This window comes from Theropithecus gelada, chromosome 8, assembly GCF_003255815.1.
Source record: "Theropithecus gelada isolate Dixy chromosome 8, Tgel_1.0, whole genome shotgun sequence".
In the NCBI taxonomy this organism is placed as follows: domain Eukaryota; kingdom Metazoa; phylum Chordata; class Mammalia; order Primates; family Cercopithecidae; genus Theropithecus; species Theropithecus gelada.
In genome coordinates this window covers 89007394-89019555 of record NC_037676.1, presented here as the reverse complement: position 1 = coordinate 89019555, position 12162 = coordinate 89007394, and the positions used below count along the sequence as shown (strand labels likewise).

The 12162-nt window shown below is 39.4% G+C and overlaps 1 protein-coding gene across 1 annotated transcript in view; it reads left to right on the top strand.

The window, feature by feature from the left end:
• CNGB3 (cyclic nucleotide gated channel beta 3) overlaps positions 1-11893 on the top strand; it is a 157181-nt gene extending 145288 nt beyond the window's left edge. The window contains exons 16-18 of the mRNA XM_025394403.1: positions 6791-6937; positions 7180-7354; positions 9695-11893. Of these exons, the coding sequence (XP_025250188.1) occupies positions 6791-6937; positions 7180-7354; positions 9695-10018 (646 nt within the window). The 3' untranslated portion in view covers positions 10019-11893. The remainder of the gene's footprint in view (positions 1-6790; positions 6938-7179; positions 7355-9694) is intronic.
• Positions 11894-12162: the final 269 nt, after the last annotated feature.

The window sequence follows — 12162 nt, the reverse complement described above, 5'->3', positions numbered from 1 at the left end:
CACTGGATCCATTTTTATGATACAGAGGATTACACCTAAATTTGAAGCCCCACTGTGCCAAAGTGTTCATTTTTTTATGAATTCCATTTTATGTCCCCATTCTTGTTTTTCTTTTGCTCCTACATTCAATTTATGTTCTTTTGTATTCTACTTTTCCTTGTGAGTACTTTCTGGATACAGTAGCTCTACTAAAAAGAGCTGTGCAGGTTGTACACTGCACAACTCCAGAGGGCTCCAATCACATTACATTTTGTATGTAACACACAATTTGTAATCCTACATGTGGCAGCCCTGGACAAAGCTTGGAATGGATGACTGACCAGGGACTATCTTAATATTCTAGCTCTGTCTGAAAAAAATATATATAAAAATATACACACACACACACACACACACACACAAATGTATGTCTGTTATATATGCTATTTATGTATGTATGTGAAAATGTATGTGTCTATGTGTGTGTATACTTGTTCCTCACATTTACTGAGTTTTCCATATACAAGTTATCTTACATAGTCCCTGAGTACACCATTTCTCCATGACATTCTCACACCTGCTTTTGTTCATTCACCCAACTTTGGCACACTAGTACCCAACTTTGGCACACTAGTACTATTCTTAAAGATAATCAGATACCTATAGTAGGTACTAAATATGGCCTTGCTTCCTACAGGAGAGATTAGTAATTTGTTCAGAAACACAATAGATGGTAGGATTATCTAGTTCCAAAGCATGTATTCTTTCCACAAAACCATGCCATGCTTTAATAATTCTCCTTTTTCCCTACTTCACTGTAAGTATTAATAAATACTTACATGATTAGAGTGAAAATCAAAAAAGTCTTTGAGTTATTGTCTAAGGACACAGCAAATAGAGGTGGCTTTAGGATTAGAACCATTTCTTTGTTTCCTGGTCCATTGCTCTGCTCACTCTATTTTTACCTAGGGACAGACACAATAGCAACCTCAACTCTTTGTCCTCCAGCGTGGGCTCTTTCGGAAACTCTGTGTGGGGCTGGGAATATTTAGGCTATTTAATGAGTGAAACTTTCCATGGCTGGAATGCTGGAGAAGCATTTTGTGGACAAGATGAAAAAAAAAAAGATGCTATTTTAAACGTTCTGAAAGAGTTTGGGCAAAATCCATCTGGCAGACAGACTATTTCTTCCGTTTAAAAACTCATCAAGCACTCCAAACGTGTAACCTGTAGGCAAGTTTAATTAAAACTTGAGAAATCTCAAAATAACCTGACATTTAAATATGTTATTTCTGTTCTGTTCTCATAGTCTAACATACATATACAGATATTCTCAGGTTCAAATTAACCTCCCCAATCCCATCCAGCCTTGCATAACTACTGGATTACCCTGTGTCCATGACAACGGGAATGTGAATGAAATAGACTCATCCAATCACTGTCCTTCAAATATTAACATCAATTTCATAGAAAGGGAAGAAGGTAGACAGAAGAAAGCTGACTAGATGAATGAGTGAAGATATGGTTGTGACAGCAGATGACAGACAGAATGATATGTACATACATAGACAGATGGGGTAAAATTTATTTCCCTTGTCTTCTCTGACAAAGGCGGAGCTTAAGAGTACCTTAGGAAAAGACTAAAGTCAGTGGTTTTCCACAAAGGGAAAACTTTGAAATGTGAAATCATTGAGCACATGTTTAAAGATTCCAAATATATTCTTTCTGCCTTAGAGGAGGAATTCCACTCTGTTTTTTTTTTTTTTTTTTTTTTTGAGACAAGGTCTCACTCTGTCACCCAGTCTGGAGTGTATTGGTGTGACCATGGCACTTGCTGCAGCCTCGACCTCCCAGGCTCAAGTGATCCTTCTACCTCAGTCTCCCAAGTAGCTGAGACTACAGGCATGTGCCACAACGCCCAGCTAATTTTTGTATTTTTTGTAGAGATGGGATTTTGCCATGTTGCCCAGCCTGGTCTTGAACTCCTGGGCTCCAGCAATCTGCCCACCTCAACCTCCCAAAGTACTGAGATTACATACGTGAGTCACCTTTCCAGGGCTATGTCCATTCTTAAGTGGCCTGGAGAGCCCCGGACCCTGTCATTAATGCTAGGTGCAGGTAAGTGGTCAAGTTTGAAGCCATGAGTGGCCTTACACCAGTTTCCTCCCACTTTTTTCCTTCCTTCTCTCACTCTGGGCATTTTATATGATTCCATTTCCTTTTTCTTTCTTAACATAATAATTATACTTGTTTTTTAAAGTTTAGTGGTTACTCTACAGTTTTCAATATGCATTTTAAACGTATCTGAACCTACCTTTGTATAACACTATGCCACTTCACATGTGGTGCCTTACAACAGAATGTTTCCAGTTCTTCCCTCTCAGCCCTTATGACATTGCTGTCATTCATTTCACTTATCCATAGGTTATAATTACCAAACACATTACCACTTTATTAAACAGTTGTCTTTTAGAACAACTAAGAATGAGAAAAATTGCTGAGCATGGTGGCTCATGCCTATAGTCCCAGAACTTTGGGAAGCTGAGGCGGGCAGATCACCTGAGGTCAAGAGTTTGAGACCAGCCTGGCCAATATGGTGAAACCCCATCTCTACTAAAAATACAAAAATTAGCCAGGCGTGGTGGTGGACACCTGTAATCCCAGCTACTCAAGAGACTGAAGCAGCAGAATCACTTGAACCCAGGAGGCAGAGATTGCAGTGAAGTCGAGATTGTACCATTGCACTCCAGCCTGGGTAACAACAGCGGAACTCCATCTCAAAAAAAAAAAAAAAGAAAGAAAAGGAAAAAGAATGACAAAATATTTTACTTTCATTTATGCCTTTTTAAATGTCCTTCCTTTCTTTGTGTAGACCTGAGTTTCTGATCTATATCATTTTCCTTCTCCCTGAAGAACTCTCAACATTTTTTGCAGGGCGAGGCTGCTGGCAATTGATTCCCTCTGTTTTTGTTTTTCTGACAATGATTCTGTTTCTCCTTTACTTTTGAAGGGTCATTTCCCTAAATATAGAATTCTAGTTGGTAGTTTTTCTTGCAACACTTTAAATACTGTACTCCACTGTCTTTCTTGTGTGGCTTCTAATTTAAAAATCTGCTACAACTCTTATCCTTGTTGCTCTCTATCTTAGGTACTTCCCCCCCTCTGGATTCTTTCAAGGTTTTGTCTTTGGTTTTTTGCAGTTGGAATATGATATGCCCAGAAGTTGGGGGTTTTTCATTTGTTTTGTTTCTTTTGGTATTTATCTTGCTTAATGTTTTCCTAACTTCCTGGATCTATGGTTTTGTATCTGACATTAATTTTGAAAAGTTCTAGGCCATTTTTTTTTTTTTTTGAGATAGGGTCTCACTCTGTTGCCCAGGCTGGAGTGCAGCAGTGCGATCTTGGCTCACTGTAACCTTCACCACCTGAGCTCAAGTGATGCTCCCTCCTCAGCCTCACAAGTAGCTGGGACCACAGGGCATACCACTATGCCCGGCTAAGTTTTTATATTTTTAGTGGAGATGGGGTTTGAGCATGTAACCCAGGCTGGTCTTGAACTCTGAAGTCAAGTGATCCACCCATCTCAGCCTCCCAAAGTGCTGAGATTACATATTAATCATAGTTTTAAAACATTTCCTGTCTAATAACTTCGATATCTGTGTCATATTTCAATCTATTTCTGATGCTTGTTTCTTGGGACTGTTTTTTCTTCCCTTTTAGCATTCCTTATAATTTTTTTGTTTTTTGTGGTTCAAAGCTAAAAATTATGTAACAAATAATATGGACTGAGGTAAACAGGTCTCTAGTGTGACATTTTATACGAATTTGGCTAGGAATCGGGCTGTGTATAACATTTGGTATAGCTGTTGTTGCCAGAGGCTTCAAATTCCTTCTAGTTCCCTGTCTTTGTCTCCACTGTTGACTGGGCTTAGGGCAGCCTAAGAAGAGAGGCTTCTCAGAGAGGTTTTGCATCTTGCCGCTGTTTCAGCTGTAATTCATTAGTATTATGTAGGACACTTGGTGTGGGGGTAAGGCATGGAGAAGGAGAAACAATTTATAATTCTGTGATTTTCAGTTTTTTGTATGTCCCAACGCTGTGACATTCACAGGAGTTTCTTAGCTTTCCATCTCCCTTAGATAAGACAGGAAGGCTTAAAGGGGCTGCACTGGGAAAAATGTTCTTCCCTCACATGGCACAAAGCTCTGGTAAAGGATTTTTCTCTAAATAGTAGGCCTGCGGTATGGAGAACAAATATGCTCTGGGCATATTTCACGATGATTCATCCTCCCCTACGCCTGCCAGAGCCAAGAGGGGATCTTCGTTGGCTCTTCACCCTAAGAACCTGATGAGGTTCCTGGTGGTAAATCCCACCAATGTGTGAGTGACTTTATAACCCTGGCCCCCAAGAGTTTCTCACTCTCATGCTAGTCCACATTCAGCCTCCAACAATCTATTAAAATTAGCGTTTAAGCATTCCTACCAGTTCCTACTCCAGGGGTTTCCGCTGCAGTAAGCAGACACGGCTGTAGTTTTATGGATTCACCTCTCTCTCCAGATTTGGGGGTGGTAGTTTGCCCCGTGACTTTAGTTCTCTGATGGATCTAAGAAAACTCGTTAATTTTTCAATTGTGCAGCTTTTTCTTGTTGTAAGGACAGGAGTAATGACTTCCAGGCTCTTAACCTGTCAGAGCTAAAACCCTACATTAGTTTTTTTAACAATTAACAGCCAACTGGAATGCCCCCTTTTCTGCAACAACAGAAGTTGTTCACACTGTATAACAGAAATCTTCAGGCACAGGGCCCATGCAGCTTCTCATATCTCATCGCTTCCAAAGGTCAGACTGTTTTCTCTGTCTTCTCCACCTGTAGAGGCTGTTTTTGTTAATGTGATCCTTCTTTCTCAATTTCTAACAGATTAACTCCAAGGGGTTCAGTCCATTGTGTTATGCTCTTAACGCAGAACATATGGTGTCTTTTTTACACATTTGAAATGTGGTTTTTCGGGCTGGGCGCGGTGGCTCAAGCCTGTAATCCCAGCACTTTGGGAGGCCGAGACGGGCGAATCACGAGGTCAGGAGATCGAGACCATCCTGGCTAACACGGTGAAACCCCGTCTCTACTAAAAAATACAAAAACTAGCCAGGCGAAGTGGCGGGCGCCTGTGGTCCCAGCTACTCGAGAGGCTGAGGCAGGAGAATGGCGTGAACCCGGGAGGCGGAGCTTGCAGTGAGCTGAGATCCGGCCACCGCACTCCAGCCTGGGCGACAGAGCCAGACTCAGTCTCAAAAAAAAAAAAGAAATGTGGTTTTTCTTGTTCGTTTTTACAGACCAACCCTTCTTTCTCAGATCATTGGTAATGATAGACTTTTTATCTACTTATCTTATTCATTTCTGTGTTCATTTATTCCCCCACTCTTTGTTGCTTATTTCTCAAACGCAAAATGTTCTTCTCTATCCCTCCAAGACATAAAGCCCACAATTCCCTGGCATTCCAGGTGGGGAGATGTATGTGAATGACTCTATTACAGAGCAGCTTATGACATTGAGAAACAGGATGATTTTGGAGTACAGTAGGAGATGAGATTGGATTCATCTCAGGTGACCAGGGCATCATGAAGGACTGGCTTTCACATTTGATGTTGAGAGCTGTATTAGCCAGAGCCCAGGTGGGAAACAGACACACTCAAGTGAGGCAATTGAGTAAACTTTAATAAAGGGATTACTGACAGAATTGAGGAAAAGTCTAAGCGCACCCAACTGACATGGTTTGGGTCGGTGTCCCCACCCAAATCTCATCTCAAATTGTAACCTCCACGTGTTGAGGGAAGGACCTGATGGGAGGTGACTGGATCATGAAGGCACTTTCCCCCATGCTATTCTTGTGATAATGAATGAGTTCCCAGGAGAGCTGATGGTTTTAAAGTGTGGCACTTCCTTGCTCTCTCTCTCTGTCCTACTGCCATGTAAGATGTGCCTTACTTCCCCTTTGCCTTCCACCATTACCATAAGTTTCCTGAGGCCTCCCCAGTGATGCAGAATTGACTTAATTAAACATCCTTTGTTTATAAATTACCCAGTCTCAGGTAGTATCTTTATAGCAGAGTGAAAATGGACTACTACACCAACAAAAGGTGGCAGTGCATCACAAATTTAGCAGCAGTAAAGGAACTGTTACTATAGTGAGGCCTGAACAGGAAAAGAAGAGAGTATAGTTACCAGAGCTCATCAAGAGTGATGGGAATTGCACTTCTAGAAAACATCCATGTGTCAGGAGCTGTAGATTTTGGTAGAGAACTGCAGCCACTGCTAACCTAAGGTTTGACAGGAAAATAACAGGGGAGATAAACGCTCTGAACCCACTCTCTTCCTGCTTTCTGATTTCCTGTTAGTCTTTTCCAATGACTGAGCTCAAGTGAAGTCAGAGGGCAAGCCTACAGAGGTCAGCTTCCTGGGAAACAAAGGAGCCTGGGGAGAGGTGAAAAGTGTATCTGAAGGAGCAAATGAGGGATACCCAGTCAAAAAGGATTCTGCATTTCTGGAATCTGAGATGAAGGATCTGACAGGATACTGACAACCACAAGTCTGTGATTTGTGGGACTTAGAGGTGAGAGTTAGAGAAAAAATATATCAAAAACCGAGCCATTTATATTCCCACATCCTGACACTCTCCACACAGTCACCTGGACCCTCACCTCTAGGGAATGATTTCTGAAGCAGTATAAACACTTACAATAGTTGCTATTTTTTTGAAGAGATTTCAGTGGAGGAAAAGTGAAACTGGTGGCAAAGACTCACTTTTCTCTCTTACAGCCTTCTAGCAGCAGGAGGAGGAAACCGTCGAACTGCCAATGTGGTGGCCCATGGGTTTGCCAATCTTTTAACTCTAGACAAAAAGACCCTTCAAGAAATTCTAGTGCATTATCCAGATTCTGAAAGGATCCTCATGAAGAAAGCCAGGTATATCCTTTAAAACCCCGTTAGAGATGAATGGAGTTGGTTTTACTTTGTAAACTCTGAAATAGGAAGAACCGTATTATGATTGTGATAAACTTGATCACAGTGAGATAGGCTTAATAAACAACTATTAATGGACGTACCCATTGAAACTACACAGGTTAGGATAAATTGCAGTTTTTCTGGTAGATTTTGCCAGAACTCTCACAGAGTTACCTAAAACAGCTTTTCTCTGCTACCCCCAGAGTGCTTTTAAAGCAGAAGGCTAAGACCGCAGAAGCAACCCCTCCAAGAAAAGATCTTGCCTTCCTCTTCCCACCAAAAGAAGAGACACCCAAACTGTTTAAAACTCTCCTAGGAGGCAAAGGAAAAGCGAGTCTTGCAAGACTACTCAAATTGAAACGAGAACAAGCAGCTCAGGTAATAAGGTGGAGTGAATGGAGGGCTGTCATGGAGAAGGCTCCAGTCTAAGTATATCCACACAAACGCCTACTCTAATTCCATTTCAGACAATGGGATGATTTGGACTAACATAATACTAATAATTCCTGCTTTATATATAGCACATTATTATTTAAACTGCTGAATTCCCACATATCATCACATTTAACCCTCACAGGATGTTTATAGACGGCCTTAATATACATGTATTTATAAAGAGTATACCCTCATTATTCATAGAGTATTTGCAGATTCTATGTTGGTGAATCTACCTACTATAATTTATTAGTAACTTAAAATCAATACTTATGGTGCTTTTGTGGTTATTTGTGGACAAGAACATGTGCAGGGTGGCAAAAAAATTAAGTTGCTTGATGCATACATTTTCAGCTGAGGTTGAACAAAGAGGCACTCTGCTTTCTTGTTTCAGCTCTCATACTATAAATGAGTGACCCTTGGCTGGGCATGGTGGCTCACGCCTGTAATCCCAGCACTTTGGGAGGCCAAGGCAGGCGAATCACGAGATCAGGAGATCGAGACCATTCTGGCTAACATGGTGAAACCCTGTCTCTACTGAAAACACAAAAAATTAGCTGGGCATGGTGGCATGCACCTGTAGTCCCAGCTACTTGGGAGGCTGAGGCAAGAGAATCGCTTGAACCTGGGAGGCAGAGGTTGTAGTGAGCCGAGATCACACCACTGCACTCCAGTCTTGGCAACAGACCAGGAATCTGTCTCAACACACAAACAAACAGACAAACAAACAAACAACAACAACAACAAAGAGTGACCCTTTTGGGGCCATGGGTTCCACATTTTTGTGCTTTTTGCATGTGTGTGATTTGCTGTTTAAAATAGCCCCCAAGCATAGTCCTGAAATACTGTCTAGTGCTTCTAAGTGCCAAAGTGCTGTGATGTGCCTTCCAGAGAAAATATGTGTGTTAGATAAATTTCATTCAGGCATTACAGTGCTGCTTTCATGAGTTCACTATAATGAATCAATAATACCTCAAATTAATCAATTGATCAAATTAAACAGGGTATCTCTAAACAAAAACACACATGAAACAAAGTTATATATTGACCAGTTGACAAAAATATTATGGTTTGAACCATAATATCTCACAGGAACCTAATGCTGTATCTCCCCCAGGAGCAATGGTTCAGTACTTTCTCACTTGCTGTTTGTTGAAACTTTATAGAACAAAACTACATGAATGATAAGAATCAACTGTATATATACAGACATACATATGGATATATAAATAAATAACCTATTTTATCAACATTTTCACAAATATTCAATGTTCTTTTTTTTGTTTGTTTGTTTCTGTATTTCTTTCATTCTCATAATTAGTCTATGAGGGCAGATACTGAGAAACAGACCAGGGATTCAGGTTTTCTGAACCTAGTTATTATATTATCTCTAAAACTGTAGAAAATGGGTAGCTGTGGACCTTTTAGAAAATGAGTAAAGCACATATTATAAACTCAGTCACATACAAAAGATGAAAACTTGCCTTTTCCTTTTCCACACATAAAACACTGTGGTGAAAATTTGGGATCCAGTATAAATCAAATGCTTCATTTGCAACGGCATAGATATAGTAATTTACATAAAAAATGTATGCGAGTAAAGAAATATACAAGTAAATGTGTTAAGAATCTCAACTTTATCTGTGCACATTCATATCTCGGACAAGCCTTTCTCATATTGATCCCAACCAACCATTACCAATAAAGAGCATAGTGTACCTTTGCTATGAAATTTCTATAGCTAGTGCTAAACACAATAGGTTCAAACATGACAGGTTAAGCACCTGTGGGACAAATGGAAAAGATTGTACTAGGAAAGGGATAAGTTTCTCCCTGAGTTTCTCCCATGAGCTTAGGCAAGAGGAAACCCTACTTTCTACAGTATTTTATATGGTAGTGGTTAATACTTTTTTATTAAAAATAAATATTTAAACTTTTATCTCTACAGAATAAGTAAATATTTAAAAAGCAAAAACAGAGTCCTGAGCACTGAGTCTAATAATTTGGAGAGTATAAGGACCAATAGGAAGAGAATTCCTTAGCAGAGACCAAAAAAATGCAATTCAGACTAACGTCATGAGTCAGAGGCAACAGGTCCATTCTCTAACACACCAGAAACTTAGTCAAATGATAGTTAGAAGCAAAGCAGACATGATTCCTGGATTCACTTAATTCAGACAGTCTGTCTTGGTGGTGATCTTAGCCATTGCATGCTAATCAAAATCCAATCCAATGTTTTTAATTATGATTTCAACACCAGTTACTTGTAATTGCTCTTTCCAGAAAAAAGAAAATTCTGAAGGAGGAGAGGAAGAAGGAAAAGAAAATGAAGATAAACAAAAAGAAAACGAAGATAAAGGAAAAGAAAATGAAGATAAACTAAAAGAAAATGAAGATAAAGATAAAGGAAGAGAGCCAGAAGAGAAGCCACTGGACAGACCTGAATGTACAGCAAGTCCTATTGCAGTGGAGGAAGAGCCCCAGTCAGTTAGGACAGTTTTCCCCAGAGGAACTTCCCGTCAATCACTCATCATCAGCATGGCTCCTTCTGCTGAGGGTGGAGAAGAGGTTCTTACTATTGAAGTCAAAGAAAAGGCTAAGCAATAAATGTTTGATTATCTTTAGATGTGATATAGCTAGTTCCCAAAGAGATTGTACCTAGGATTGTAACTTAAATTAATGAGGAGAAATGACCTGCCGGGACCCTTGAGAAATGAAAGGCAAATCCCTAGCTTAGTTTCTAGGACTTAATCTGAGAGTGTGATTTCATGCAGTGGTAATAAGAAGATTATTAAAAGCCATCCCTATTCTCTGTTTTCATTAACTTTATGCAATTGCTATATCTTCTAATTGTATGTAGTAAGTTTCCTTTTCCTTTGGTTCTTTCCCGATAATGTTTCTTCCTCCCAGTTTTATTAGCTTGCTCTTGGCTGTGATGTGATTCACTAACCTTTTCTCTTAATTTTTATTGTGTTTAATTTCTTATATGGCACTCTTAAGCCTGGCTAATTGTTCTAGGTTTATAAATTTCACCTCTTACACGTAAGGGATATAAGCCTTTAATGTAATAGGTCAAAAATCAGATTATTTTCATTCAAATGAGGTTGATGAGTCACTGTAATATCAAAAAATCCCCAGCAGCTGGGACTGAAGGGAAGCAGATCTCATGAAGCCTTCTGAATGAGAAGTCTAATTTTTGGAACAGTCCCCTGAAGAGCAACGTTGGTCGGCAGAATTAGCAAACTGGCAAAAATCACATTGCAGGAACATATTGGAAAAATTGTACCCTTTGCTAAAGAAATAAACTTCAATATTTTCTCTTCTAACCAACTTAAAAGACACCAAGCTACCTAACTCATCTGGCTCAAGGGACTTGGACTGGAGGATACAGGCTAAAGTGACACTTATCAGAATCTTCCTCAAGCACTTGCTGGAAAAGAAATCACATTGTAACTTCTTGTTGTTTAAAATTAAGCTTTAGTAAAACAAAGTGATGCAGTTAGGAAGGCAGACTCTACACATGTCAGATTGACATATCCCCACAATTTCCGGAACCTACGTGTATAGCTATTTACAAAATCTCCAAGTTAATTGAGTGCACTTTAGGAAGTCGTCCTCATGAATTAGCTAGCATTAGCATAATTACCAAAGTTGCATGCTGTGAGGAGGCTACAAAGGCCAGGCTGATGTCGGAAGTAATAATACATATAGAATTCCATTCTAATAAATGCCATTAGTGTATAACATCAAGTTCTGTGTAACGAGGCTATTTCCAAGTCCCCAAAGATAGTCATTGTAACAGCACTTTGCTGAGAGGGTTTTAACAAATCATATTAGCCAAAAAGCCTACAACATAGATGCATTTAACAAACCATGTACAAATCAATCACTATAATAAACTGTGTCATTTGGTAGAGTCACCATTTTTGAATGTAGTGTTTGAATATCACAAAATATAACAAGTTTTACTAAAGAATGGTTGATTTTTTTCAGGATTTAAGGGAATACAGACAAATTGTTAAATAGCATTTATTTGATAAATGGGAGTTTGTATGCAGAAAGAGTGATTGTGTACAAAAAGGGTGTTTTCAAAACCCAGAAAGAAAAGGTAGAATAGGGCTGAAGAGTCTGATAATAGGAAAAGAAAAGGACAAAAGTCCTCAACTTGTGAGCAATATGCTTTCCCCTTAAACCCTGTAATTTATTCAAATGATATTAAAATATAACACCATTGCAATGTATGCTCTTCCCCTGGCAGTTATTCCGCCCCCGCAAGCTATCCTGTTTCAGATAATATCAATATATTTCCAATCCATCAGACTAAAATCTTAGAAAATTCAAGAACTCTTTTATTATTGATATAGTGCCACCAAATTCTTTTTCTTTTTAAATCTTTCTAATTATCCTTTCTTTTTCAATCCCATTGCTAACACCCAGTACGTATTTTCTGTTCAATGCAAATAAACATTCACTTTTTACCTATAGTCTTCTCTGGTCACTGGTTTGCCCTCTCAGTCCCTTTGCTATTGGAAAATAAAATCTTTCTAAAACCTTACTTTTGACCATGTTACTTCCCTGCTCAGTGGCTGTATTAGAGTTCTCCAGAGGGAAAAGAAAACAAAAACAATAGGGGATATATATCTATCTCAGGCCATTGGATTCAGACTGGAACTTAGACCACTGGTTCTTCTGGTTCTGAGGCCTTCAGACTCAGACTAAAATTATACAACTGGCTTTCCAGGGACTCCAGT